The sequence below is a fragment of the Magnolia sinica genome, chromosome 1, assembly GCF_029962835.1.
Source record: "Magnolia sinica isolate HGM2019 chromosome 1, MsV1, whole genome shotgun sequence".
NCBI classification, from domain to species: Eukaryota; Viridiplantae; Streptophyta; class Magnoliopsida; order Magnoliales; family Magnoliaceae; genus Magnolia; species Magnolia sinica.
In genome coordinates, this window is record NC_080573.1 from 42,960,782 (window position 1) to 42,986,492 (window position 25,711).

Below are 25,711 nucleotides of genomic sequence, written 5' to 3' on the forward strand. Positions count from 1 at the left end.
TCCTTATTTATGACAAGCAGAGGACACCCAGATCCATAGCTCAACTAGCAGGCTGAGTGGAGATACCTCATTTCAACACTTGAGGTCTTGGTATCGATCCCCAGCGAGGGTGGCTAACATGGAGTGTGTGTACTGACATGGGTGTGTACTCAAAAAAAAAAAAAAAAAAAAAAGAGAGAGAGAGAGAGAGAGAGAAGCAAAGGATGCAGATTCTTCCTACAATTAATATGGATCATCATTTTATTTTTATTTTTATTTTTGACAATGATCCTATGCTTTAGATGATCAGATCAAAGCAATTTAAGACAAAGACATGCGATATAAAGTGAGACATGCAAAATAGCCCATCCAAATTCATGATAACAAAGATTCCTATAATCAAAATAGAATATCAAAGAAGTACGGTTTTGTTTTGCAAAGGAAACCTGATTTTGCAAAGACAAGCAGCCGATATGGATTGTGGCTCCATTTCAGGACAAGACAAATGCCTAAACAGGCAAAATTGATCAAATGTGGGAAATGGGTGTTGGACCTAAGCTAGTGGGGCCCACTCGTGAGCAATCACTAGTGGGTTCTTCCGACTTTTTTCCTTTCTGTTGAAATATCAAATTCAATTTTGAATTTGATTTTGGATAGGAGATAGGGAAAAGACTGGATAATCTGATCTTATCCCATCTCCTTCCTTTCCTATAAAAAGGGATGAGCTTCTCTCCTAAATCAATATTACCAAATACCGAGAGTATACAGAGAGATAAATAGTGTGCACTATAATTTGTCCATTTTAACTTGTCTTTGGAACGATCTAATCCATAGATCGCGATCCAGAGCCACTTATATTGTAGGATCGGAGGTGTGAATAGATTCATCTGCTCCAGTAGTAGATAGGCGGGCCGTTGGAGCGTCAATCTTCTTCTTTGTGAAGATTCCAAAACTCGTGTAGATCGTCAGATCTTGAGGGCTCACCTTCCGTGCTTTCTAACAATGGGAAGTTGTCATTTTCCTAACAAACAAAAGAAATATTGCAAAAAGCCAAGAATCCCTTTAAAAAAAAATTAATTTTCTTCATCTTTTCAAAGCTTTTCCGAAACTTTTTTTTTTCCCTATTACACTAAGTCATTAACATCCATCTCCCCTAAGTTGATTAACAAAACTATCTTTATATTTATTCATAAAAACTAGAAAAGGAAAGGGGAAAAACCATACCAACGTGGCAATTTACATTTAAAAGCTAGGGCTTACAATATATGGTCATGTTACACTAACGCCACCAATCAGACATCCTAGTCATCCCTTTTATGAGAATTTTGTTGAGTACTAATAGAATCTCAACCATTCATCATATTGGCATGATTTTGTACCATGGATCATCCATGATATATAGGGCCCAGTGGATGGAAGGTCTTGATTCATACATACCCACGGCCACATGTATGCTGGTGAGGGGCTTTAACATAATTGTCCCTAGAGTGTGCGGGTGATGGTTCTGCCTCATGTTCTAAAGGCGGGTTAGTCATCCATGAATGGGCTCCAGTGGTACAGTTAGAAGTGGATCCCATGTTATGTATTCATGATAACATTCAATCTATCCATAAGATGCTTTGTCTCACATTATAATTAGGGTTCACAAATCAGACCAAAAGGAAACTCAAGCAGGACAAAACAAGGGGGACAAGTTTAAAGGGGATGCCAACCCTTGAATTGTGTAGGGGATTCCCCATTTTATGTACATGGAATCTAAACTTCTGCAGATCAGGTGAGCCAGCGAGAATCAAAGGGTTAGAGTCCCCTCCCACCTTATTATCTGTGCTATGGCCCATCAGATTTTTAGATCAAACTGATTTTCAAGCCTTGTGGGTAACCTAACGGATGTTTCCGAGGGACAGTTTGGATGTGATACATAAGCCTCGTGGTGCCCACATCTCCCCACTTGTACTAGAGCACACCTCATCCATTGCCCCCATTGCATACATCCGTACAAAAAAGAATTGTAGGCACAATCATAGATGGGGTAGAGCCAAAAGCACATCAATGCAGTTGCAATCTACTGGACCGTTAGGCTTGTTTGATCAATATAACTTTCTGGTGTGCCCCTCCTTAGTGGTCCACTCCCAGGATGTCTAGATACCCGCACATACATGCGTGCTTGATTATTAAATGGATCACCACATATTAAAAATAAAAAAAAAAATAAAAAAGAGAAAAAGAAAAAAAAAAAAAAAAAAGGTAGTGCAAAGTTGTGGCCTAACACGGTTTACATTCCTCAACAATAACAACGGAAGCATAGACAATAACAAAAAGGGCTTAACGGTGCAAGCGGAACGCTCACCTGCGAACCAGTTCGCACAGACTACATACCAACTTTTTTGAGAACTCATCATAAATAATGAGTCTAGAAAATCTGAAGGGTCCACATGAAGCGGAACCTCTTGAAACAGCTTGGTACCATTTTTAACTTTGAACCAAAACTTCTCTGGGCCATGAAAAATGCAAACAGTTTCTTCCCTTGATTTGAATTTCTCTTTTCTATGGTCCACAAGAATTCTAGATTAAGGTGAAAATTCACCTTTTGAGGTTTCATGGGATTCTGCATCTTATGGACCGTTCGGATTCGACAATCATGACACGTGTACAAAGGTATGCACGTGCGTAGGTGCGTAGGTGAGCATGCCTCATGGTGCAAAATAACAAAAACAAGTGAACTAGAAAATAGCTAAAGGACCAATGGTGCAAAGAACGAAAGGGTAACTGTGCAAAGTGATAAAATAGCAAAAGGGTATAAGGGCTTAATCGTGCAAAATAACAAATATAAGTGAACGAGGTGTCTTGGCCAAAGCACGCTTATTCTACGAAATTTCATGTAATTGGAAACACATCTAGTCTATTGATGCAATGGAGCTAGCTTTTCAAAAGAACCCTTCTAACCTAACTCCAATCCAAAATTGATTACTTGATCCATTTCTTTACATACAATATGGACCGTCCATACCACATGAAGTGTATCTAAAATATTGATTAGATCAATTCTCTTATAATCAAGTGGGCCATCCATTTTTCAAACAATTAATAAGATGGTTAGGATGATTTGATCAATGTGATTCTTGAGAAACATGTGCAATCAAAAGTGAGACGCACAAGATGGACGGTGCAAATTGATGATTAAACCTGCTCCTACAATCAATAAGGATTCTTAATTTTCCTTGCAATGATCATATGGTTAAGATAATAAAATCGAATTAAGCAATTCAAGATGAAGACATGCAATATAAAGTAGACCCGCAAGATAGGATGTCCAAATTATTAATTACGCTAGTTCCCAGATCAATATGGACCATCGGTTTTCCTTGTCACAATAATATGGTAAGAAGGTCGAATAAAAACAATTCTAGATGAAGACACATGCAATAAAAAGCGGAGCCCACATAATGCAAAGGTTTATATTAGAACCAATTTCCTTAAATAAAAAATGGTCTCTCCATCTCCATAACAATTGAGTGAACAGTTACGATGGTCCAATCAAAACTAATTTTGCTATTTGTCTCAGTTTGGCATTGGTTGTATGGCTAAAAAACACCAAATTTGGTCTGGATTTTTAACCATGAGTGGCTCACTGGATGGATGGTCTTAACTCATACATACCCCTACCACATAACTGGCGATGAGGAGCTGTTCCATATTCCATGCACACCATACAGACTCTGCAAATTGTAGGCTCGATTGAGGTGGATCAGAGCTTAAAAGAGTGATCACATTAATTAGGGAATGATTATAACTAATTTATTTAGCCTGTTGGATTAAGAGGCTAAATTATCCATTCTGATAGCTTTCTCCCTACTAAATGGTTAGGATTGATCAATACGATAACACGCTATATATGCCCTTGCCTGAGTGGCCCACTATCTGGGCAGCCCAGAGAGGCAGTCAGATGCAGAGAATGAAAAAAGAAGGAAAAAGATCCCAGCCGGTAACATAAGGTACGCATTTTGTTTTGCAAAGAGACTAATCGACAAAGGCTGTGGCATTACTTCAAGACAAGACAAATGTCTAAAGAGGCGAAAGTGCTCAAACGTGGGGAATGGGAAGCCTGCCATTTTGACAGAAAAGAAAATCGTAATTGCAAAAAGCCCAGAGTCCATTTGTAACTCTGGACACATCCAATTATTTTATTTATTTATATTAGATCTCTCCACCTTTTGAAAGTTTTTCAGAAACTTCTGATCTGACACATTTTTGACCTACATCTCCGTTTTGAAAAGGGTGAGAAAATCTATCCACTGTTGGCCCACCACTAAAACTATCTTTATTTCTGAAAATTAGAAAAAAGAAGGGCTACAATCATGCCAACATAGCAATTTACATGTAAGACGGTGGAGCTTACCATGTATGGCCATGTTTCATAATCTACATCAATAAGATATCTCAGCTGTCACTTTTATGAGAACTTTGTCCAATAGCAATAAAATCTCGGCCATTTACCCTGTTGGCATGATTTTTGTACCAGGGACCATGCATGATAGGGCTCACTAGATGGAAGGCCTGAGTCGTACCTACCCCCTGCCACATGTATTCTGGTGAGGAGCTCTACCATATTCCACTTCAACTGTCTTTAGATTGTGCTGGTCATGGTTTTGCATGCATTAGGTTCTAAGGTTGGAATCAGTCATCCATGGGATGCGCTCAGGTGGCAAAGGACAGAAGCGGCCGAGCCCACATGATTTATTCATAAAATTCAATCGGTCCATCAGATGGTTGCCTCACATTATCCCTTGGCTCACGAATTAGCTCAAAAGGATATTCAGGTGGGCCAAAATAAAAAAAGGACAAGTTTAGAGTGGATGCCCACCTTTTATTTGCATAGGGACCTATCATTATGTATATGGAATTTAAACCATCCAAACCTTTCATCTGCCAGGACAAAAAATCAGGCTGTTTTGTAGCTCAGGTGGGCCCGGTAAGAATCAATAGTAGGAGTCCCCTCCTCCCACCTTGTTACCTGTGCTAGGGCCCACCAGATTTTCGGGATGTATCCAATGGACGGTTTGTATGTGACGCATACACTCACATCATTTGCCCCAGTCATATTTGCACCCATTTGCATACATCCATACAATAAAAAAAATGTAGGCTACAGATTACATAGTTCATTCTATTTTGGACTCTTGATGCAGTTGCCTCTACTGGACAGTTGGGATTGTTTGATTAATATGATTTCATGCTGTCAGGATGGTCCGATAGCCGTACATGCATGCATGTATTCCCAGTGAATGCGTCACCACGGTTTTTAAAAAGTGCAAAGCTGTGATCTTGGTACCAATCCTCAACAACAAGAATTGAAGCATAGAAAATAGTAAAAGATCCTGTCCGTGCAAAATAAGGAAGACATGTGAATGATAAAAAGAACAAAAAAGGCTAATGGTGCAAAATAACAAAAGCAAGTGAATGAGAAAATAGCGAAAGGTCCTAACGGTGCAACATGACAAAGACAAGTGAATGAGAAAATAGCATATAAGGGTGAAAAAAAAAAAAAGACAAGTGAATAACGCGTTTTGGTCAAATCATGCATTTTTTTTTTTTGCAAAATCTCATGTAATTGCAACCAGTTAGACTTATGAATTCTCTTATTTAATTTATTAATCATTTAGGCCTCAGTCATTTATTAAAGGTTTAATATTTTTCATTATGAGATTTTTCGTGCATAAACCATCTAGAGTGAGACCCATGATACCAAACTTTGGATTACTGGACCATAGACCTACTTTGCAAGTCATTGGGAAGAACCCTTTGAGCTAGCTCCTCCTTGCTTTTAATAACATTAGAACTCTCTTCGCTTATAATAACATTAGAGCTCTCTTCCAGCTTAATAATTTCGTTTTACTCTTTTAAGGGAAGAGTGATTTTTTTTATTTTTTTTATTTTTAAATGTCTAATAATCCTCAACATGGTTTATAAACTTGAAAACTTGACTCGACTAACTGTCTAGCCAAGTGACTTTAGGACATGCAAAACCAATTTAACCCACTATAAACACTACACCATGAGCAGACAATAATTAAAATAGACTCAACTCACCCAATCAATCCCAATCAACTCACCCAAACAAATCCATTCAACTCTCCCAATCAAACCCAGTCAACTCGACCCGATGAACTCACCTAGTCAAACCTTGTTGGAATATTTGGTTGAATTAAATAAACTATTAAAAATCGAGAATCAAAAAGAAAAGGAAAATTAGAGATAATCGACCTCTAGGATACAACGACTATGACCTAGTCCCAACGGTGCACTCACTATACGCGGGCTCGAACCACTTTCAATTTAACCCAAAAGTGCTGAGTTGACTCAATAACAAACTCAGCAAAATTCTTAAACTAGATCAGAAGAACCGAGAGATGTTTTATAATATATGAAATGATTTTCTTACTTTAGAAACTAGAATGAAAATCCTTATATAAACTCTGAAGTGGTGCATTAAGCACAATTCAGAAAAGGCTAGGTCCGTTAGGTTTAAACCCAATAGGTGTAACCAACTGGAACGGACACAACTCTCTAGTTTAAAAGGAAAAGAAGCGAGTGCGAGTACACTCTCGTAAATAAAGTCTCACGAGTACCCATACACACACACCCACGTGAGTACACTCGCGCTCGTACCGCACTCATACCCACGCCGACGCCGACGCCGACGCCCAGCCTGTCCCATCGCGTCGCGCATGCGTAGACAAACAGACCCCCCCCCCCCCCCCCCCCCCAAAAGGATCAAATTCACATGCCCCTTGAATGGAGCTCAAGCCCCAAGGCAAAAAGCTTATCTTATATACAACAAGATTTTCTTTGGAAAATCTGATGTGGGACAAAACCTACCACCCAAAAGCACCAAAATTTTAATGTTTATTTTAAAACAAAATATGACAATTCTCCATATATTTCAAAATAAAAATCTTTCGGGTTAAAGCGTAATAGTTGTGCAATAGTGTTGGTGTTATCATAGACTTAAACCAACATTAGAGTAAGTAAGACAGTTCTACAAGAATCAGGTGACACCATAGTCTTGAACCTTAATCCTTTTAATGTAAATCGCAAGTACATGTGACTTACACAACTCTTACTCTACAAGTGATTCTGCGGTTCGGTGCATTTTGGTCATATACCATTACCTGGATTTCATGAGTGCTTTACAAAATTCATTTATATTCTCATAGGAAGCAGCCTCCACCTCCACACCCATATAGGTGAATTCCATCAAGTGTATGCAACAACTGTATATACTACAAAATATATAACTATGGATCCATTAAGAGTTCTAAAAAATTCATCCTTCTGCGTTGCTGCTCGCACTATACACTATAGAAGATGCTCATACAATTCAGTGCAATCATCTACCTCGTGTCTTGTTGTTTACCCATTGAACCTATATCATGGGATCTCCATTTGTATAGGTTAGATTGCCGACACTAACAACTCATATATTAGGCTTAGTCCCATTCCATTCGATGTATTATTAATTAATCTTTTAGATGGTCCTTTAGTCAGATGATCTGTCAGATTCTTTTCTGACCTCACAAAGTCAATAAATATAATTAGATCACACAATATATATTTCACTATGTTATGTCTGAGCCTAATATGCCTGCTTTTTCCATTATATATTTTACTCTTACTTTTGTTATAGCTGCTTGACAATCACAATGAATAGATACAACCAATACAGGCTTTGGTCACAATGGAATATCAACTAAGAGATTTCTAAGCTACTCGGCTTCTAATCAGCCTTTTCTAAGGTAATAAACTCGGATTCCATAGTTGACCGAGTGATACATGTCTGCTTGGTAGATTTCCAAGAGACTGTTCCTCCACCCAAAGTTAAGACATATCGCTAGTAGACTTTGTCTCATCTGAATCACTGATCCAGTTAGCATCACTGTATCTTTCCAATACAGCAGGATAACCATTATAATGTAAAACGTATGTCATACTTCCTTTCAGGTATTTCAAAATCCTAGACAAAGCATTCTAATACTCTTTTCCAAGGTTATATGTATATCTACTTAGCATTCTTACTGCAAAAGCTATGTTTAGTCTAGTGTAGTTTATTAGATACATAATGCTACCAATTATTCTGTAATACTCTAATTGAGACATACTACTTTCTGTATTCTTCATGGGAGTCACACTGTAATCATAAGGAGTACTGACAAGTAAACAATTAAAATAGTTAAACTTCCACAGTAACTTCTTAATGTAATGACACTGTGATAATACATTAACATCATCTTTTCTGGTTACTTCAATACCCAAGATTACACTAACTTCTCCTAAGTTTGACAAAAATTTCTTAGTTTCAATAACTAATTTAATATTAGTTTCGAAAATATGCATGTCATCAACATAAAGGCATATAATAACATAATCATTTTTATAAATTTTATTATATACACATCTAGCTATTTCATTTATATGATAACCATTTGATTTCAAAACACTATCAAATTTTTTATGCCATTGTTTAGGAGTCTATTTTAAACCATATAGTGATTTAATTAGTCCACATACTTTATTTTATTTACCTGATATCTTATAAGCCTCAGGTTGCTCCATATATTTTTCTTCTTCTAAATCTCTATTTAGGAAAGCTTTCTTAATATTCATCTGGTGTACCACCAATTTATATATGGAGGTTATCACTATTAAGACTCTAATACTTATAATTCTAGTTACAAGACAATATGTATTAAAATAATTTATTCCTTCCTTTTGTTTAAAGCCTTTTTACTACTAACCTAGCATTAAACTTATCAATAGTTCTATCTGATTTTAATTTCTTTCTAAATACTCATTTACAGCCTATTGGTTTATTTACAGGTGGTAGGTTTATAAGTTCCCAAGTATTATTAGATATAATAGATTCTAACTCATCATTTATTGCTTCTTTCTAAAATGTTGTATATGGAGAGTTAATCGCTTCTGTATAAGTTGTAGGATCATCTTCTACTAAGAAGGTGAAAAAATCATCTCTTAGGTTAATTTCTCTTCTAACTCTAGTACTTTTTCTTTGTTGTATCTCTTCTACTACGTATTCGCAAGCACTTTTACTAGTAGACATGATATTTGATTCATTAACTTCTTCTATTTTTATAGATTTAGATTTCATAGGGAATACATTCTCAAAGAACTCTACATCCCTATCTTCTATAATTGTATTAAGATTTAGAATATTATCCTTAGTTTTTAAAACTAAAAATTTGTAGGCTGCATTATTTTGTGCGTACCCTATAAATACACGGTCGGTTGTTTTTGGGCCTAACTTTCTTTTCTTAATTTCAGGTAATCCTACTTTAGCAATATACCCCCATACTTTAATATATTTATAACTAGGAACATGATTTTTCTAAAGTTTATAAGGTCTTTGTTGAGAAAATTTATAAGGAATCCTATTTAGGATATAATAAGTAGATAAAATTACTTTTCTCCACATATTTGAGTGTAAGCCTAAACTATTTAACATAGCATTCATCATCTCCTTAAGAGTTTTATTCTTACGTTTTGCTATTCCGTTTCGTTCTGGTGTATAAGGAGCTGTAGTTTCGGAAATTATTCCACTCTTTTCACATAATTCTCTAAATTGAGAAGATTCATATTCACCTCCTCTATCCGTTCTAAGTCTTTTAATTTTTATATTTAACTAATTTTTAATTTTAATTTTATACTTAGAAAAAGCATCTAAAACTTCATCTTTGTTTCTTAACAGATAGACTCTGGTGAACCTATAGTAGTCATCTACAAAACTTATGTAATATCTTTTTTCACCTCTAGACATGTGATTTCTAAAATTACCTAAGTCATTGCGTATCAACTCTAATAGAACATATGATTGTTTTATTCGCTTAAAGGGTTTTCTAATGAATTTTGAACCTAAGCATGTTTCACATTTATCGAATTCTTCATTAGATATATTCACTACCAAAAAACTGGGCAAAGGTTACGGATAAAAACCGTAGCTAAAGGCCTATCGCTACAGTTATAGTCCGTTGCACGATCGTAGCCATTGGTGCCGTAGTCATAAGTCTTAGAGCTATGGCTACGGTTTTAATCCATATCCATAAAGACAATGGTTACGGATTAAAGTCGTAGCAATTCTTTCCGTAGCTCTAAAGTATATACAGCTACGGATTATATCTGTAGCAAAAAGTAGAGCAAGAACTATAGCAATATAGTGAAATTAGAAACAACTACGGTTTCTAGATAAAGGGCTACGGTTAATATAGCTACTGCCTATTTTAAAAAATAATAATAATTAAAGAAAATATAATAATGACATCTCTTACCATTGAAGTACATGACCTGATAGATCGACTCATATAAGCTAATATAGATAAATACTTTATGGCTAAATCATTTATTCATTCAATCAAATATAATCATTCATTCATTCAATCAAATACAATCATTTATTTTAATCCATTAACAAAAGTACAATACCAACATAATAGTTATATGTCTATTTAAAGTTCTCATTGACAACAAGATCCAATGCCTTTTCGCAGTTAAATAGCTTCTCAACAATCACAAGCGACAACACCATGGATGTGCCTCTACTGGTTATCAATTTTCCATCAACTAACACCCTATTCTCAGCTTCGCTTTAATCCGAAAGCTTACTGCACATGGCTGACCACGTCACGAACCACGCATTGCTTTTATACTGCAAAACCAAACTTCATCAACATACAGCAAGTGTGCAACAGTTATGATAAAATGCAAAATGCAAAATGTCAAAGACAATCCATATGCCAACAATATATACCTTCAAGTTGCTCAACATTTTCACAGTAGCAGGATTAAAATATAGCTGCATAGAAGGAAATTTAGGTAATTAGATACCAGGTAAAAAAGAAAAAGAAATAGGTAGGAAGCAGGACTGGGAGCCAGAGTCCAATGCACAGTATATTCCGGTAGGTAGCGATGTTTTTCTTTCACCCTGACTGGGAATTAGAAAGCAGGTGGTTCTAAATTTACCTGATTGGGAACTAGAGAGCTAGATTGGACATTCCTCATATGGTAATTCCCTTGCAAGGACAACCGGCAACTCACATTTCACAACCTGCAGCAGAAACTATAATTAACAAAAATAAAATTGGAGCAGTTAAAATAATTCTACAGCAAGATTCATGCATTCTCGTTTCTAAATGAGACTCTATTCCTAGAAATCCAACCATCCATTAGTGGTGGATGGGAATCATGTACACAACCAAGTTTCAACTTGGGTCACATGTACGATAGGTGGTTAGGATGTTCCAAACTAAGAGATTTTCCTATGCCAAACATGCTGTAGTTGGTGGTTTTCTATCCATTTTCTTATGTCAAACATGTTGTAGTTTGTGGTTTTTTGTCCATTAATTTTCCTATGCCAAACATGTTGTAGTTGGTGGTTTTCTGTCCATTTTCCTAACACAAGCATGGCTCGCCGGATGAATGATTCAGCTCATGTGGCATGGGTATACACATGCTGTGATTCACATTTTTTCCCCTCACAAATTCCTAAAAAGAGCTTGAAAGGTGTTTAAATGTCAGGGTGCATTTGGAAGCTTCACTTTTTGAATAGAGAATGGACAATGGGCAAACCCAATTGCAATTTGAGGCAGCAATAGAGCATAAAAGAAATCTGACTTAACGCAATTTGCATTTTCTTGTGCCAACGCAATTAATGCAAAGCAGATGGGTTCCGCTCGAGTAGCATGCCAATTCCAACTTGGCAATCCTTCTAAGTAGGCCCTCAAAGTGCAAATAGAGATTTGAATCCATACCACCCCAATTTGTACCACACATTAATCTGAATGTTGCTAATGGCGCTAAACAGTCTTGATTGTGCTTTCAAGGGAATGATCCAAGGCCACTTGAAAAATCATTACTAGTTCCCTCAGTATACTATTGAACATAATGCAAGAAAAATCTAAAGCAGTAACTCAAGTAAAAACAAGTTAAAAGTAAATAAAAAAATATTCACCATTTGGGCATGAACTGGAGTTGGTTCAGTGCCAAGATCAAATGGGTTGGTAGTTTTTGATTTTTGGGGAAATGCAGGCATTGACTACAAGAAAAATCCATATTTTCCATTATTGTCAGGTACCATGAGTGACCAAATGCAAAACACATGCGCTGCAGTAGTGATAGAAACAATAGTGATTTTCTTGACATATGAATTACCATTGCATGCCAAATCCCATGCCATGAGGTGTGGCAGCTTGCCAACATGGAACTGGTGCATTGGGAAATAATGATAAAGAATTCCTTTCTTCTCCCACAGATTCCTACTTGTCAAACAGGCCCCAAGGAAATTATGATTAGGTGTTCTAATTTTCCTTTTCTTTTTTCAAATGCTGACAAAAAGAGACGAACCCAAAGCAAACAACCTACCAAACAGGGCTAAAACTAAACAAAGAACAAACCTTACAAAGCTTGTTTCTGTAGTCCACAATCTAGTAAGTAAGATGTGCTCCTTTCTGATAATTAACCGATGTTGAAGCTTTCAAAGAACAAATAGATCTAATCAATCATTCAACAAGAATCACTAGCACTTAATAATCTCAACCACATAAAAATGTCTATAATTAAATAAGTCTTGATCCCTAAAAAGAAATTTACCTTGAGATGGGCGGAAGCCATGTCCTTGTCGGTGAACACGCCAATCGACTCCACAACATACTCAACCCATGGGATCTCTTTAGGGTTCCAAAAGATTTCCACAGAATCAAGCAAATTTTAGTGACATGAGATATAAGCCACCATCAGATCAGCTGGGCTAAGTGTAATACCCAGTCCATTCCGTACCAGTTTCTATGCATATATGCACGATGATCGACACCCTTAGCTAGACCTAGATTAGCCGTTCATAGTACACACCCAACTGACCAGGACCTTAAGACCTTGAAACCTACCTCATATCGACCGCCCCATTGCCGTGATCGTGGAGGTACCACCCGTTTGTCGGTATGATAATCTGTTAGTGAGATACACCGTGAAGAATAATAAGTGTATCATGTGCGCATGGAACCATGTATTTTATTCCACACATGTGCACAACACATGTCATACACACATGCACATGCCACACATGGGTGAGAGAATCTCTACCCATGTGTGTGATGTCACATACCCATACCTCTTCTCTCTCATGTGCATGAAAAGTCAACATTTCTCCATGCATATACTATGCATGACATCACCACACCATGCCATCCCATGCTCCTTTAATCCACCATTAATTACAAAGCATGAATTAAGTACCATAATCCTAGCCTAAGATAATATTAATTACATCAGCTTAACTTAACCAAAAATTTATCCATTTCTTTATAAATACCCCTCAATTCCTTGGCATTTCACCATTTTTTTCCGTAAGAGAGAGAGAGAGAGAGAGAGAGAGAGGAGTGATCTTGGTGGGCCATCAACTCCATCAATCCCATACCTTCCATCCATCTTAACCATCAATTCCATCCCTTCCATCCATCTCAATCATCCATCTAATTCATCAAGGTGAGTACACCCACACTATTCATTCTTATTTTGTTTTTGTTGTGTTTTTGTATGGTGGAGATGATGTTGATCATAATGATGTGATAATGATGTGTTTAATGGTGTGGATTCATGGGAGAATATAAAATAATAATAATAATAATAATAATAATAATAATAATAACAATATTTTTATAGATTTATGTGGGACCCATTGATTGTGGGCCCCACTATAATTTTGTAGGCCATCCAAACCATCCCAAAGTGAGGCCATTGTGTTGGGCAAACACACATGTGCACACACGTGCACACACTAAATAAATAAATAAATAAATAAATAAAACAAAAAAAAAGAGAGGAAGGCTAGATGCTGCAACAAGCAGCGTCCAGACGCCCCTGCCGCTTGAAAGAAAAAGAAGGAAAGAAGTTTGGGTCCCCAACGGGCCCCACCCATGATGTATATATTCAATCCACGCCGTCCATCTAATTTCTCAGCTCATTTTAGGCGTTGAGCCGAAAAATGAAACTAATCCAGTTCTCTGGTGGGCTACACCATTAAAAATCATGTGAAGACATGTTAAAGCATATAAAAGTACTTGCTGGGGCCCAATTGAAATATTTATGCATTTGAAACTTGGATTGAACGCTCCACCACGTGGGACACACACAACAGATGGACTGGATCGTCCTGTTGTGGACCCCATCTATGAGAAACAGAAAAAAAAATAATAAAAAAAAAAAACAATCTGACGCTGCATGCTGCAGCGTCTTCGTTGACGCTGGAAAGAGGTGGGCCCCACCACTGGCTCTACCTTGATGTATGTCGAACATCGGAACCGTGCATTTGATGGGTCCCCTCTTAAAAATGGGTCACGCCAAAAAGCAACCGTACGAAGAACTTAAGTGGCCCACACCATCTAAAATAATGTGCAGTCATGGCTAAAACATATAAAAGCACTTGCTGGGCCCCACCTAAAATTTGGATGCATCTGAAACTTAGATTAACCCATCAACCTTGAGGGACACACACAACAGTCGGACCTGATCGTCCTGTTGTGGGCCCCATAATTGAAAACAAGAAAAAAAAAATATAATATATATATATATGCTGCTGCCGGCAGCGTCTGGATGACGCTGCAGCAAGCAGCGTCGGCTGCTGACGTTGGAGGAAAGTGGGCCCCATCACAGGCCCCACGTTGATGCATGTCGAACATCAGTACCATGCATTTGATGGGTCCCGTTTAAAAATGGGTCACCTCCAAATTTCAGCCATACATGGAACTCAGGTGGCCCACACCATCAAAAACAAAAAAAATAAAAATAAAATAAAATAAAATAAAATTATGAAGCTGACTAAATCAGCAATTTTATGGGTCTGATCATGTGGTATATGTTATATCTAAACCATCCACCCATTTGGTGAGCTTGACCTAAGGCTTGAAAGAAAAATAAGATAAATCTAACTATCAAGTGGGCCACACGACAAAAGGAGCGAGGATTGAACATCTACCATTGGAACCCTTTTTTTGGGTTAGAAGTTTTGAACCAATATAAAATTTGTCTTTTCCCTTAATTCAGGTCTTTATGACCTTATGAACAGATTGGGTGGAAAATAAATGATATGGTGGGCCTGATGAATGGTTTAATGGTGAAATCATTATCCTAATTGCTAATTGAGGAGAGGTCTATATAATCTTTGGTTATGATTCATTTTTGGATAATTTTCTAAAATGATCTCTAAAAATAGATGAACGGTGTAGATATAATAAATACATCACTTTAGCACCCATGTAACATTGATCTCCTTGGACCATTCGTACAACTTGAAGCTCAAGCATGTAAAATCATGTGTTAGGTCCACCTAAAATTTGGATATATCTGAAACTTGGTCTGACCCCTCAACCAAGTGGGACGCATATAATGGATGGGCTGGATTTATGAACCACACCTCTACGGGCCCAACAAAATAATTATGAATATTTAAGGGAGGGTAACCCTCTCAACTTGTGTGTGGTATGGCCCACTTTGATGTAGGTGTTATGCCACTTAATCTACCATGGTTATGACATGATTTATATTCAAGATCCTCATCGTTTATTTATTTTATCAGCCCCTTTGACGGTATGTTACCAAGACTCAGGCCCATCCAATGATTAGATAGCCGTTCATTATGAAATAATGTAAATTGAACTCTCATCACTAAAAATTTATTATGGGTCATCCTGATGATGTATTAGATATTCAACCCATCTAGCCCATGTACCGGGTCCCCTCTAGGGCATTGTCCCAAAGATCAGTCAATTCAACCTGAATTGGACCACACAATACAAGGCTGTGAGAATACGAACTTAACTATTGAATCCAACTTAAGGCCACCATGGTGTATCTATTTAATCCATGCGGACCATCCACTTCCTCATATCATTTTAGGATTTGTACTAAAATCAAAGTAGACATAAGTCTTAAGTGAGTCACATACGACTTAACCTTATGGGAAAGCCCCATGAGCTCCACCATATAGAACTCATTGTAAATTCCATTTATTTGTGGGTCCAAGAATGTTAAGGCCCATTTTAAGTTAATGTCATGTGGGCCCATCAGTGGTAGCCTTGGGCCAACCATTAGGTCTCTTCGACAAGAGTTTGTAATCTCCATGTGTTAAACATATGACGAACTGGTATTGTAATTTTTGAAGTAATGATGGCTAATCCCTTAAATGGGTTGATCATGGACAGCCCTTGATCACTTGGCACTTTGGTTAAAGTACGGCCCTAAGTAATAGGATCATGTGACTTGTGTCTAAACCCTTAAACATGTTTAATTATAATAAATATGTAGACTCTAGTGGTGTGAGGGTGTGATATACCTATTTGGTCCATTAATCATGTAGGTATTTGATGTATATATAGCCGCCTAATCATAGGCAATGGTGGAGTATATGTAGTATACGTAGTCATCTAATTGTATGAATGTGAAATACGTACAAGGCCACCTAACTGTATGAAATCAAGTGGCATTGATGGCCATTCAATAACGTAGGTTTGTGCTTATCGATATAGATACCGCCACTTGAATCACATATAACTAAGTTGTACACTAACTGAATGTGATGTAGAGTTATATTACCTAAGCTAATGCTATTACGGTCCTGGATTCTATACGTTGTGATCGCTAAACCGTAAATGGTACGATGAAACGTGGCTCTTGGCCCTTAACTATGCAGCACCAAATATGAGCCATTAACTATGTGACGTGTGAAGTGGTTGTAGTATAAGACTTATCATAATTAGTGTAGCCATGTATTCATGGCCTATGAGCAAGGCCCATTGAGATATATTTCTGGCCCATATGATGAGGCTCATTGTGATGTATTTGAGGCCCATGTGTAGGGCCCACCTATTGTGTATTTAAAGCCCATGGGTTGTGAAGCCTGATGTGGTGTATTCTTGGCCCATGTGTCGAGGCCCATAGCGATGTGTAAGGCCCATATGATACGGCCCAATGTGATGTATATGCGGCTCACGAGTGAGGCCCAATGCGATGAATGTGTGGCCCTTGCGAGAGACCCAAAGCGATATATATGAGGACCAATGTGATGTGTGATTTCGCCATGATGTATGTATTGATGTTTATATGGGTCACTCCTTGGGAGTAATGTTGGTTAAATGCCCACATTAACGGGCAATGATGGTTGAATGTCCACATTGTGACCTTCCTTTAGGCCTTGTTAGGCCCATTCTCACTGATTCCAATTGACGATGCCGATTACGAGTACATGATAGCATAACATCATGATACATGCCCATACGCATCATATGCATGTTCGTTATGAGATGTGGTTGATCATTGCATATGTCATTGAGCATGTTACTATGAGACTCCCTGATAGGCGGAGGTTATCTCACATGAGTGCACGGTATGTGCAGGATTGATGCATGACTGGATTGTATGACTCATGCATCTTGCATTGTGTGCCCTAGCGACATCAGGGCCATAGCCTCCACAGGCATATCGTGGATGGCTAGATGGGATACCGTAAATATTTGGTTCTAGCATACGGGTGTTATAGATGTCCCTGGGTGAAAATCCCTAAACCTCCGAGGCCAGGAGACGCCCCAACGTCGAGACTGAGTGGATATATGAGTGCCCGAGTGCCGAATACCAGGAGGCCGCGTCTCCCACTGTGTCGTGGTCGGTTGGGAGGGGGTGTAGCCTTACCCGCCCGAGGGTAGGGGGCATTACTAGGCTGAGTTTGACCAGCTCGTGAATGGGTCCGCTATCGACGTGCCGGGTAGGTATTGGCAGACTATTGGCCAGGCGGATAGTGAGGTTTCTTACGCTCACTTGGACTGTGCTGCTGAGAGAGAGACAGTGCCATTTGGAGTGTACTAAACCCCGGTGATGATCCCAGAGATGAACTGTACTGATATGTGGACTTATTGAGCAGGGTTGCATACTCATTCATTCATTCATTCACTATCCACTCAGGCTGGTGGTGCGCAACTATTTGTTACGTGTACCTTCGCAATGTCCAGGATTTCGGTTGGGGCGCGTGACTAACCTGAGATCAGGAGTTTACCACATTGAGTCTGACTATCCAAATTAGGTATGGGACTAGTTTGGATAGAAGTCCTTTGTGATAAACCCCATAGTCTGCGATACTACGTACTACCATCCCGACTTCACTCCAGCATAGTCATTTCATTCGCACCACATATTGCATTGCATCCTCGACATCTGATATTTGACTCTTTATAACTCCTCATTTACATGCCGATTTATATTGCGTACTCTGATATTATATGACTCATGAACTTGTCAGTATTTTCGATATTGTATAATTATGACATGACAATATAATGATGATGATGTGATTAAGGATGCATGTAATATGGTTATAGCTGTGGTATGATTTCCTTGTAGCATATTTATCTTGCCTGCATGTAGAACACACTGCATACACATGTGTACTCACTAGGCTTTTTGCCTAAGCCTCCTATTTTCCATTTTTTTCAGGGTTGGAGTAGCTTAGAAGACTTAGCTTTCTCGATGCATTGCATCTATTCTTCGATTTAGCAATGTTGATGTTACGTATATTTGTAAAGCATTATACTTATAACCATCGGGACTTATGATGAAGAGTGTTGCTTGGTAGTTTGATCATGGATCTTCATGCTCAGGTATTACTATGTATATAAATATAAAAAAAAAAATTCAGTCAAAAATCTTCCTTGTGGTGCGCCGAACTCGGGACTTGGTGTATGAAAGTTGAGTGCCGAATTCGGGGCATCACGGAAGCTGTCCGTCCCTAGGTTTGGGGCGTGACACTAAGTCCAGTTGGATCATCCAACTCAACCCATTGATAACTTATGGGGATAGGACAAGTTGACAAGGGCTCAATCCAAGCCCAACCCATTTACTTAAAATTGTTAAGTCCACATAATTAGCAAAACTATGTATCCCATAAACAAACAAGACGAATGGATGAGATGAATTCAATCTGCAATTGACGGTGATTAAACAGGAGGACTAAGCATCATTTTCAATTGCTTCAATGCATTTCAACATAGTAGCCTTGTTCAACATTTCTCCCACACACTCCAAACCACTCAATAAGCTTCAACTCACCCAATTTCACCCAAAGAAAAAAGAAAAAAGGCCAAAGTGATCAAATATAAGGTGGTATACATATGTATCAGAAAATGAACAGTCATGTTGGATGCAGATATACTGTAATCAGAATGCTCTCCGACAAAAAAAGTAAGAGCCGCTAATAGCTTAACAACCAAAAAGTAAGAACACGATTAAAAGAAACTAAAAATCAATCAAAAGAAAGCAAAGAAGTAAACATTTTTCGAGATTTCACACCTTTGCTGCATGGGAAAATCCAGATTGATGAGCTGAATTTCTTGCTATCTCACAGAGATCACAAGCAGTGAGCTTCCATACCTGAAAAAGTATCACTTTTTAAGTGACCTGACCTTGGATATTTGGACAAAATACCAGGAATTGAAATCAAATAGACCTGTGCGGCAAAACTATATTCTAGAAACAAGGAGTTGTTGCTCAATGGAGACATCGCCAATCCAATCTGAGAAATAAATGTAATAGATAAGCATTAATCACTTTCACAGAAAATGGGAATGGTGATTCAAATAACAGAACTATAAAACAAAGCTTATTAACATTTGTAGGATAATCACCTGTGCAAGCATATAACAAAATTATAAGGTACTTGATAAAAAATAAAAATATATATATAAGGATGCACTGTCAACAATTATGTTGTGAATACCAGTTAAGGACTCTTGGAGAAATCAGTTTTAAGGGGGTGGGCTGTAGTGAGAGCACTAGCTTAAACTAGTAGGTTGGAAACTTGGAGGTATCAACCTTGGCATTGTCTATCTTTTTCATTGGTGAACACTTCGAAGGCATTCTCGAATCTGGATTTTTTGGTATCTTGATTCAAATCAACTCAGTGTTCCAGCCCGTGGTTGGATCCTCGAATATCTTGATTTAACCAACTGGTGTACTGGCTTGCAGCAGCCATAACATAAATTTCCTAGGAATTCTTTTGTTTAATTGTCTACAACTTCGTCTGAAACTGGGAAATATTCTAACTGATTTTAGGGTAGAAAATGGCATTCTGGTTGGAATTTTGCTGATGGAACAAGCTTTTGAAACATAACCCCAACAAATTCAACTAAGGCCATTTATCTACAAGTAACAGTTCACAGGAAAAAGGAAAACTGACAATTTATAACTATAAAAGACAGAAAGGTAGTGATTAGTCGTGAACTTTTGACCATTTTGGCTTCTAGCTTGAGGGCCATCAATTAAACAGTAAGAATGGGCTTGAAAGTGCTATTTTTAGACTGTGTTTATCTAGAAAAGGGTTTTGATTATCTAAGTATGCAGACACATGGACCTCAATTCATCTATAAAAATATCATTAGCATGAGCAAACCAATTGAATTCCGCCGCTCTTAACATGCAGTATCCTTTCTTTGAATGCTCAAGGATGTATTGAGATTTGAAAATCTCAAGCCTTCACAATCCAACCGCTTTACATGCCATCACATGTGCCTATATAGAAAACAACTGCAAGATCTAAGCTGTCCATCAGGTTGGCCCTGCTCTGTCAACAACATGGCTTAGTAATCAGTCAGGTATAGCAGTCGATCCATCAGGTGGGCCACAGTGTACAAACCAAATGGACAAAAAAACGAGGCTAAAACATGCCTATCCAGCCATTAATTTGTCCCATGTACAGTGGCCCATCCAATGACTGGATGCACAGGGTATGCTATACGCACAGGCAGGATAAGAAAACAATAGTATGCATTAGGAAACCAATTTTCTTTAGCTAAAACAGATTCTTCTTTTCCTTATGATGTAGGAAATCCTCTTTTCCTTATAATAAGAAGAAAAGTGCCTACTAAGATGCATGTTTGGGTAGAATCCTTGGAGTGAGTAAACAGTTTGGCAGACAGAAATCACAAAGACTGAATTGTTCAGCTCATCCAATAACTGCAGTTTTTGGGCCATGGCACATATCTGTGATGACCAAAAAAACCATTGGTCTCAACCACTTTAAATGTGTCCCGGGGAACACACTTCATTAAGTTCGATGACGTGCATCACATAGCATTTAATCGTACAGCTAGAGAAATGGACAATCAAGCATCCACGTTCCCTTCTAAAAATGGAATCGAGATCTTCACCCACCTCGATTTATTTGCATGCACCCACTTTCCATTTGGGAATTGAAATAGTACACAATTAAAAATAGTACAAAGGAGTATTATTTTGATTCCCAAATGTAATAATAATAATAATAATAATACAAGCAAATCAAAAGTAGGGTGTGTAAATAGAGATTGCAAGCAGGCTTGTGCACACAATATCACACCGAGAGTCAGTGTGCAGATTATCTCCCATCATTAAAAGATGGACGACAAGAATACAACAAGCATTTCAAAATGCAAACTTAAGGCTATTAAGATTCTTCCCAAAATTATTGGATAGTATGAGATGTCGGTGCACATCTGCACTTGATGCACACACAATGTTTTCAAATATATTATGTATAATCAACTCAAAAAAAAATTTACAGAATTGCCAAAAGGTCCTTGATCAATCCAAACCAAAGGTAGGGACAATGTAACACATAGCAATAACACAAATTTCACTGCAATTTATATTCCATAACAATTGAATATTCAAATTTCCCATTTCGATTCAGTAAAGCATCAGAATTCCTAGAAAATGAAAACAGAGTGAAATGCCAATATCAAACAGAATCGCCAAAGAAAACCACGAACAGAGAGATTTTTTTTTCTGAAATTTAAAAACAACCTGTCTGAGAAAATTATCAGCAATCATATAGTAGATTCTAAGAGCAATCCGATTGTCGACATTGTCCTTCTGCACATCCGATTGTCGACCTCGTCCTTCAAACCGTTTGGCAACACAAAGTTCGCCAATTCAGTCTTTGTGATTTCTATCTGCCAAACTGTTTACTCACTCAAGGATTCTACCAAAACATTACAGATGCATGTTTCCCCGTCTTTGCATATTAATGACCCAGTAGTCTAAAAGTCCTAACACTTTATAATTGATCACTTAGACAACACAAAATTTGGTATGCCATCATGCAGAATTTCAATTTACCTAACTGTTATTACTATTTGACAGAATTGTAGAGGAGATTGGTTGATTCTACATGCATTGAGATTTCAGTCCCTCTAACATCACTACACATCCAATGAATGGACTAATGGTCATGTTATATACCTCTTGTGCAGTGGTCTTCTGTGAGGATTGACGGTCAGAAGATTGGAAATCAACTGCTTTGTGGATGAAGAGATGGTCTTCCAAGTCTGTTCATCAAAGCTTAAGTCACCCTATGTCGAAACCATTTCCCATAAGAAACAGAAATGCAAGGACGTTACCAGCACTGAGTGTGAAATCATTTCACACAACAAATCGTTTCTATGTATTCGCATCAAACAACATAGAAAAGTCCCTAATTAGGGTTTCAAAATAGTAAATCCCTAATTAGGGTTTCAACATTGTAAATCCCTAATTAGGAAATCACTAAGGTTGAAATTGATGAAATCTAGACGCTTACCTATTTTTGATCTTCATCATAATTACTAGGGTTGAAATTGATGTTTGCATCGACTCCCTTGAACTTAATGGCGGCTCAATCGTAAGCCCTGAAATTAGGGTGGTTTGCCCAAATGAAAATTTTAGAAAACCGAGCAGCAGAGAGAGAAGATAGAGAGAGAGAGAGTCGGGGGTGGGAAGAAGGAGAGAGAGAGAGAGAGAGAGAGAGTCGGCCATAGGAAGAAGGAGAGAGTCGCGCGGGCTAGAAAGGAAATGAGGGTAGGGGTGGGTTTTTTTTATGTATATGTAGTAAACCATCCGTCGGACCTTGTTTTACATGGCGCCGGTGCAAGAAGCACCAAAATGCCGATTTTACTAGCTTTTGTTGTAGTGGTGACAGATTCCTTGAGGTTTTTAATGTTGGGCCCAACGAGGCGGATGAGATTGAGAGAGATAGAGAAGAGGGACGTAGGAGATCGAGAGAGAGAGAGAGAGAGAGAGAGAGAGAGAGAGAGAGAGAGAGAGAGGGACGAACGTGAGAGGGAATGCGGTTGAGTGGGGGCAAATGAACTTTTTGTGAGAGGAGGAAAAGAAAAAGGCAGTGCGGTTTTCTGCATTTTCAGTTGCTACGGTCCTACTACGATTTTTAACCATAACTAAAAGCTAATATGACCGTAGCCATTGTACAATCCGTAACAGGCCCTCCACGGGTGCACATTTCACAGGATCTGGACAGACGGCCTTGTTAAGGGCTTTGTGGGGTCCGTTTTGATGCAATCGATATATCCACTCCGTCCTTTAATTTTATAATTTTTTTATAGGGAATGCACCCAACATCTAGGCAAATCGAAGGTCTAATTGAACCACATCATCGATCAATGGATTAATCTCCACTCTTTCCTCCTGTGTGGTCTACTTAAGCTTTCGATCTACTTCCTTTTTTGGGTTCTTGCCCTAATATACTCTTTAAAAACAGATAGACATATTAGATGGAGTACACACATTTTCATGAGCGTTGTAGAGTCCCTTATGGGGCTATCCAAGGTTGTATGTATGTCTGGCAAAGTTAGTTTTTAGCTACGGTTTGGATAGTTTTAGTTATGGTTTTAAGCCGTAGCTAGTGAGCTACGGTTTATATCCAGAGCTAAAAACCAAAATAGTTCGTAGCCTTTGGTCATTTTTTTGGTAATGATTAGGTAATAAACTTAATCTTTTCATTTTCTTAAGAGATACTACATTCACATGACATAATCTACTATGCCATAAATAAAAGAGTTCAACAATATAAACGGAACTGGATGTCTTCTTATTATTATCACTGGATACATTTATAATGGATAAACCATCACTATAGTATCCCTTACCAACAAAAGTTCCATTCTTAGTCATTACAAGCTTTTTTGAATCAAATACTAACTTGAAACCAGCCTTATTGAGGAGTGAACCAGAGACCAAGTTTCTTCTAATGTCACACTCATGTAGGACATCATTCAACATTAGAGTCTTTACAGAAGAGAGTTTCAGAAGTACTTGTAACGCCCTGAAAATTGGGGGTCGAGCAAGAGCCTAACTCCCGAGTTCCAAAATATTACTTATGCAACATATATGATAATGATTAAATGTTGTCTGTATTAGTGCATTAAACATGAGTGGGATTATACCAAATCAGTATATCATACTCCAGAGGTAGTTAAATAATGCAAGCGGAAGACTGAGAGATGTATATAAGCGTATATGGAACGTATAGATCATTGCCAGTCTCCAAATTATGAATACATTGCCAGGTCAAATAATTACGTGTATTAGTTCAAAATACAAAATATCAAAGATAGTCCAACAACAAATGATAAGCCCTATAGCCCCCGTCGATCAGGACGGTCTAAGTAAACCCGCCTGATAACTGCATGTAAGAGAACTCCTCGTCGTCGTCGTAGAAGTCAGGCTCCGCCTCATACGTCGCATCACCATCTGCAACTAAGACAGAGTCTAGTTGGTGTTTAAAATACCATCCCAGAACATGGGAGTGAGTGATTAACTCAGCGGAGCTATAAGGCAAAGGTTAACATATTATCAATTCAATCAAGCAAAAATGATAAAGCAGTACAACAATCAAGCCCAAAATACTCTTATTAATGCAAAGATGGTATGATATGATGCATGCCCTCACCTGCACTCCCTCTGCGAACTTCATCTCACGGTCGCGGCATGCACCACTCTAGACACATGCTACTTCCTCACCAAAGCACCGTGCAATGCAATGCTATGATCGTGTTAACCAAGTTCTTACTTAGGTTTATTCATACAGCAGGGTTGGAAAGCTAAGGTACCTCCTTTATATCAATTCCCAAACAATGATTCATTCTAGGGTCATCAGTCCTAGTAAATCTCATACAATGTTGCGGTTCTAGGTCACTATAAAGGGTTCATCACCTGATCAGTGTAGGCCTAGTTTATACTCTAGTTGCTATGGAAAGGCTCATCACCTCAACGCAGTCTTAGAGTGTGCTTGAGGTCACTACAAAGGGCTCGTCACTTGATCAGTGTAGGCCGATAGCTTAAATACAGTGTATCATACCACCGTATTTAGCTCATAAGTTTGGGTTGCTCACTGGTCACTACGGGGAGGCTCGTCACCCCAGTGTAAGCCGATAGCATGACCACGGTATCCCATACCACCATGTCTGGCTCATGAGTCTTGGAGGATCGAGGTACCAAGGTTAACGGGATTTCCACTGGTGAGTTTGGTACCTTAGGTTCAAGCAATAGCGTCCATATATGGTGAACATACATCGGGTCAATCGGGTTACTTGATGAGCTCGACTAGTATGAGCGTACATCGAGATGGTCGACATAAAGTATGTAAGCAATCCGTGTGGCCTAACCACTGTCGACAACCGAGGTACGACTCGGATTCATCGAACACGTCCTGAGTGGTGAAACGACCTCGACCACCAAACCATGACCTATTACCGATTGCTTGGACTATACCATAGTCCCAAACATTCTTCAAATATAATAAGAAAACATATACGCTAGTCCAAAACAACATGTAGCAACCAACTTAAATATAAGTCTCATTTGAGCATTTCAACAAACA

The 25,711-nt window shown here is 38.2% G+C and overlaps 1 protein-coding gene across 11 annotated transcripts; it reads right to left on the reverse strand.

The window, feature by feature from the left end:
* Positions 1 to 10,387: 10,387 nt before the first annotated feature.
* On the reverse strand, positions 10,388 to 12,790 carry LOC131247038 (uncharacterized). 11 transcript variants are annotated; one of them, XR_009171547.1, is made up of 7 exons: positions 12,634 to 12,790; positions 12,438 to 12,514; positions 12,196 to 12,299; positions 11,996 to 12,079; positions 11,008 to 11,092; positions 10,796 to 10,840; positions 10,388 to 10,706 (listed from the first exon to the last, which is right to left on the reverse strand). XR_009171547.1 is itself a non-coding variant. In XM_058247496.1 (6 exons), the coding sequence occupies exons 1-5, from the start codon at positions 12,652 to 12,654 to the stop codon at positions 10,816 to 10,818; spliced, it is 306 nt and encodes a 101-aa protein (XP_058103479.1). In that variant the 5' UTR covers positions 12,655 to 12,790; the 3' UTR covers positions 10,388 to 10,685; positions 10,796 to 10,815. The 11 variants fall into 11 exon arrangements, 5 of the variants coding, with proteins under 5 accessions (XP_058103479.1, XP_058103475.1, XP_058103468.1 ...); XR_009171548.1 differs by having other exon boundaries at positions 12,443 to 12,534; XR_009171545.1 differs by having other exon boundaries at positions 10,388 to 10,685; positions 12,438 to 12,534.
* Between the last annotated feature and the right edge of the window lie 12,921 nt (positions 12,791 to 25,711).